A 6,000-nucleotide genomic window follows, 5' to 3' on the forward strand; every position below is an offset into this window, starting at 1 on the left:
GACCTGTCTACACTAATGTACCTCCTTATTGCTATAAGTGGGGCAGTGCAACAGTGAGATAGACCTCTCAAAAAAGGCTAGTATAGACACAGCCTCTCTGAGACAATCTTTTCCGCAACATCATTGTTGGTAAAACTAAGAAGAAGGGTTTTCCAAATTTTTTTTTAGTGTCCACCATGCACAGTGGAAGGGACAATGGTATGAAATATGTGGCCCAGGCAGAATTCTGTTGTACTTCCATTCAAACTGGAACTTAATGTGTCCCAAATTATAGTAATTTACCTAAAAGAAAAGGAGTACTTGTGGCACCTTAGAGACTAACATCCGATGAAGTGAGCTCTAGCTCACAAAAGCTTATGCTCAAATAGATTGGTTAGTCTCTAAGGTGCCACAAGTACTCCTTTTCTTTTTGCGAATACAGACTAACACGGCTGTTACTCTGAAACCAGTAATTTACCTGCACACATCTATAGAATGTTTATTTCTAAAGACGTCTAGATACGGGCTTTGTTCCTTCTGGGATTGACTTCTGAATCAGAAATTTAAGGTGACTGAAGTATAGTCATGTTATTACTTGTACTGAGATCTCAGGATTAATGTACATCTTGCTCTTTGGTTAAGAGTGACCATTAATTACATGTGAGTAAATTAATTACAGTAACTCCTCGCTTAACGTTGTAATTATGTTCCTGAAAAATGCTACTTTAAGTGAAATGATGTTAAGCGAATCCAATTTCCCCACAAGAATTAATATAAAGCAGGGGAGTTAGGTTCCAGGGAAACGTTTTTCGCCAGACAAAAGACTATATTTTATATTTATATATATACACACACACACATATACACAGTATAAGTTTTAAACAAACAATTTAATACTGTACACAGCAATGATGATTTTGAAGCTTGGTTGAGGTGATGGAGTCAGAAGGTGGGCTATTTCCCATGGAATGCCTTACTGCTAAATGATGAACTAGCACTTGTCTGAGTCCTCAAGGGTTAACATGTCCTTAATGTAGCCTTACGCTCTACAAGGCAGCACGAATGGAGGGAGGAGACACAGCATGGAAGAGAGAGACAGAGACACACCATGTGTGTGAGAGAAAGATGCACATTTAAGTATGTTGACCCCACTCTTAAGTACACTGTCTTTTTAAGTAGATCAGCAAGTTGAGACAGCAGCTGCTGCCAGCAAGCTCCCTCCATCCTGAGCCCTGTGGTGTGTCCCCCTTGCTCTGTGGAGATAGGGTACAGGAGCAGGGGTGCTGGAGCGAGGGGAGGGGGTCTGTGATGAAGTGGGACTGTTCTTAATGTTTCCTCTGAATAATGTGGGGGTGCCTCAGTTTTCCCTATGCAGTTCTTAAGTATCTAGGTGGTGGGGTAAGGGTGTATGATCACTGCAGAGCCCTAAAGGGCAGGTGTGTGCAGGAATCTGGACACAGTTTCCTGGCAACTGATGGCCTGGGCCCTTCCCCCCTTCAAGGTGAGAGCTAAAGGGTTGGAGAACAAAGGAATCAGGTGACCTCCTGGCCTGGGAAAGGGACAAAGCCCAGAGGATGTGGGGCTGGAGAGAGTTTCAGTTTGGGGCTGGCTGGACACATGGAGTGAAGGGCAGACGTGGTTGTCTGGCTCACTGCCCCCCAAAATGGACCCAGCTGAGGGGTCCTGTTCTCTGTACCTGCAAGCTCTGTGTTAGACCATGTTCCTGTCATCTAATAAACCTCTTTTATTGGCTGGCTGAGAGTCACATCTGACTGCAAAGTTGGGGTACAGGACCCTCTGGCTTCCCCAGGAGCCCCACCGGAGTGGACTCGCTGTGGGAAGCGCACGGAGGGGCAGAGGAGGTCAGACCCAGGAAGGTGGAAGCTGTGTGAGCTGTGTGTCCTGAAGACAGGCTGCTCACAGAAAGGCGACTGCCCCAGAGTCCTGACTGGCTTCATGGGGAGCAGTTCCAGAGCATCGCCCAGGGACTCCGTGACAGGGACACCCTGACATTAGCACCCCACTTCCTCCCCCTCCGCCTGCACAGCAAACAGGAGGCTCCGGGGAGCAGCTCCAAGGCAGAGGGCAGGAGCAGCACAGGGCAGTGGGGGGTGGGACAGTTGAACTGCCTGGCAGTTGATAGCCTGCTGGGCGGCTGCCACACAGGGATCTTAGGGGAGCTGACAGGGGGGGCTGCTGGTCCACCCTGGTTTCAAGTCCCCATCAGGTAACGCTAACGGGCTGCTCTTTCTGCAAGCAGTGGACAAAGCAGGTGGCTGCCAAACAAGGTTATAAGGGGGTACTGCACAACTTTAAATGAGTATGTTCTCTAATTGATCAGTTAAGAGTTACTGTAGATGATTTGTTGCAGAGTGGTAGCCATGTTAGTCTGTATCAGCAAAAAGAACAAGGAGTACTTGTGGCACCTTAGAGACTAACAGATTTATAAAAGCTTACGCTCAAATAAATTTGTTAGTCTCTAAGGTGCCACAAGTACTCCTCATTCTTTTTGTAAATGATTTGTACAGAAGCAAACATTACAAAGTGCATACGTTACAGCACAGTGAGAATTATTTTATTGCATATCCGACGATATGAGACTGAACTGGAGCCCAGTATAATGGGACTTGTATGTGCCGTAACTTTATTTCTGAAAACTTGGCCTGTTCAAGGTTTTTCCAGGGCTCCTTTGTCAGGCAGCATCCATCAAACACAAGTTTCCAAGTTGGATAAAAGACTTGCTGCCAGAAATAGGTCCAGCTTGAAGGATCTGCAGCCACATGTTCTAAGAAATAAAATGCCCCACCCTGGGGGGAAAAAACAATTTAGAAATATTTTAGAAATGAAGGAACTGATATGCAGTTTGCATAATTTTTCTTTGTGTTCTTAAAACTCAGTTTCTGTTCTGCCTTTTCTCCCTCAGTAATTTATACACTTGGAATTGAGGCTTTCTTTGCATACATTTCAATAAGTATCAAAATACTCCCTCCCCTCCCAAGTTGCTCTTTTAATCCTGTACATTTTAAAATAAACAGAAAATTACATATTTTTGCAGAGGTGTTTAAAATCCATATCAATAAGTTCTAAAAAAGACAAAAAATGTGCTTGCTTAGGACCTGGTTTCTTTAACTCTATTTATCTTTCACAGTAATCAGTACTTTGTGTTTTTGTTCAGAGTAAAACTACTAGGATGTGGTTTTCAAAGGAGCCTGAGAGAGAGAGATATGCTTAAATCCCATTAAAATGAATTGGGAATACTTAGGTCCCTTTTAAAAATCCCACCATTAAGGTTGAAATTTCTGTAGAGGAATGGAGCAGTTGAGAATCAGGACCAGGGAGTTTTAACCTAGATGGAATGCTTTATAGAAAGTTATGAGCAAATAAAGAAAGGGAATGGAATTAAAGGAATGGTTATTTCAACCTTACGGTTTAGATCAGCCCTTATTTTTAGATGTTAAGTGATTTGTCCAAAATAACATAGCGAGTCTGTAGCAGAGCAGGAGTAGAACCTAGATCTCCTGACTAGCAGAACTGAGATCTCCTGTCCATTGGACCATGCTGTCTAGGAAAGCTCTAATATTTCACCTATAACATCCTAAAACTTTAAACTTCACTAACTTAATATTTTATCCATATCTGGTGTAGATGAAAATGACCAATCTTGATATCTCCCATGTAAAATTTAAATACTTTTTTTGGGTAGGGGGCTGTGTTAACTGACACAAGATGTTTCACCATGCTAGATTGAAAATTTGCTTTTTTCTAACAGAAAAATCCCTTGTAGGGAAAAAAATTAAAATTCTGCCTTAAATTGCATGTGTCCCAATTGCCATTGAAATTAGTGGGAGTTGAATGCACAAAACACAGTTGGCTTAAGACTAATGGGGCAAAGTGACCAGTATGCTCCTACTGCTTTGCATCTCTTTGATATGCAAAGTAGATACAAGTCCAGTTTAATTGGCCAGATAAACGAGATTTGTGGCAGCTTTGCATCTCCAGAGTGGCAAAAAGCTGAAGGTCACTGGTGAATCTGGTCCAGTGGCTGTAGAATAGGTAATAATAATATAGGAAATATCTTTTTTTAAATACTCACAGGCCTGAGTACTCTCAAAACTTCTTTCAAGACACCCTCTATGCTTTGCACTGAGCACAGGACCAAGGTGCAAACCACTGCATCCATAGAGCTGTCAGCCACTTGGTTCAAGTCCTCCCCTGGGGCCACCAGGAAGCGCTGAAACTGCAGGTGCTGGTTCTGTGCCATGCTCTTGGAGAGACTGCGCTGGAAGTTGAGGTTTGTGTCGGTGCAGGTAATTTTGCAGCCGGGTGGGTAGAATTGGAAGTTGGCGCCAGTGCCGGTCCCAATCTCCAGCAAAGTCAGTTCCCCCGCGGGGCCTGCAAACTCCTGCAGGTTGCCGAACAGCTCTTGTTTGTGCCCTGATGCCCTCCGGTTGTAACTTGCAGTTAACTTCTCTAATAAGAAAGGAAAGAATATCTTCTTACAGAATGGGTCCCACATGCCCAGGAATGATAGCAGGTATATGGGCAGGGCAAGCAGCTGAATGCTAACACGGAGAAACAGGACCACTGCCTTTTCCATTCCCGCTTCTCAGTAGGACCTGCCCTGAAAAGAGCCTGCTTGTTTAAAAATAAGATCCCTTGAAGTTTAGGCAGAATGCAGAGTGAGTATCAAGCAGCTCTGTTCACTCTTGGGATTATTTTCTGCTCTTTGTACTCATCTGCTAGGCGGCTTCTACAGCCAATTTCAAAATCCAGTGTAAAGGTCCTGGCTGAAACTTGAGCAAAAAAGACCAGCTGCTCTGTTAGGAACAACTGACGCAGTCTGGAAGCTGGTTGGTTATATGATGAACTGATACAGGCTGGCTCCTGCATTGTGGAACTTGATTGATGCAACATGCTGCAAATCCCAGAAGCTTAACGGTTAGCAAGTTTCAGATAACAATTTCCGGCCTCTCTCTTAAAGCAGCCCTGTCTCATTTTCAATGTTGTGGCTAAGGGTTTATCCAGAAGGTGAGAGACCCTGGGTCCAGACCCATGCTCCAACTTCTCTTTCATTATTTAGCCACAGGGGAACAGCTTCAACAGGAATTCCTGTTTTTCCCTAGTCTGTGAATCACTCTGGGGGTTAGGCGGGAAAGAGATGTCCTAGTGCTTAGAGTGAAGCAGAAACTTAGGTGGCTTGGGAACTTGTACTCTGAAAGCTTAGGTGCTGAGTGAGCTTAAGTACCTACAGCGTGTTAGGGTGCTCCCGAGACCTATTTCCACTTGGTTCCCAGAGAACTCTGTTTGACTCCAGTCTCAACACTCAGGTGCTTTTATTTGGCATACAGCCTCTATGTGGAGTTGATCAGGCTCAAATGTAGGAGGTGGGTATAGGGCGTACAACACATTCAAAGTTACACAGCAAGCCTCTTCCTTTATATACATTACACAATACAGTGCATCACATTTTTGGGGTTGGCTTGGTCATTTTGTAGGAACCAGTCCCTCTTCTACAGCATGTTCTGTCCATGCCCAACTTACTCTTCACTTCATCTTGTGTTCCAGTCTTCTCTTATCCATTGTTAGCTTGTTTTCAGTAAATGATTCTCTGTGTATTTTCCCTCTTATTTTAGCTAGCTCAGACATTCTGTCTTTCAGCTTAGTGACCTGTTTACTTATCTTAGTACAAACTTTCTGTTTTCAGCCTGCTGATCTAGTTACCTTCTTTATCCTGTCTTCCAAGAAATGAGGCTTCCCCCATCTTTAATTACTCGTGTTAAGCTAGGCTTTCACAGGGTTTGGCAAGAGTTTTGTGGATCACAGTGGAGCCAAAACTGGAACTTAGGTGCACCTAAGTTCCTTTGTGGAGTCTACCCCTTCTCTATACTCTGCATCAAGCACTGCACCAGGATTCAGCAGAGAACTTGGACTACCACAAAATCTCAATTTGGAGGTACTGATTCTCAGCGATTTTCCTGAAAAGAAACTTCTCAAAGTCGGGGTCTGTGCAGATCACTCGGC

General features: G+C 44.0%; 1 protein-coding gene across 1 annotated transcript; it reads right to left on the minus strand.

Annotated features, from left to right (window-relative positions):
* Positions 1 to 850: 850 nt before the first annotated feature.
* LOC140900974 (thiol S-methyltransferase TMT1A) lies at positions 851 to 4,954 on the minus strand. Its single transcript, XM_073319061.2, has 2 exons — positions 4,073 to 4,954; positions 851 to 2,786 (listed from the first exon to the last, which is right to left on the minus strand). Exons 1-2 carry the CDS (start codon positions 4,574 to 4,576, stop codon positions 2,550 to 2,552), a joined length of 741 nt encoding a protein of 246 aa, XP_073175162.1. The 5' UTR covers positions 4,577 to 4,954; the 3' UTR covers positions 851 to 2,549.
* Positions 4,955 to 6,000: the final 1,046 nt, after the last annotated feature.

Source organism: Lepidochelys kempii, chromosome 20 (assembly GCF_965140285.1).
Source record: "Lepidochelys kempii isolate rLepKem1 chromosome 20, rLepKem1.hap1, whole genome shotgun sequence".
Taxonomy (NCBI): domain Eukaryota; kingdom Metazoa; phylum Chordata; order Testudines; family Cheloniidae; genus Lepidochelys; species Lepidochelys kempii.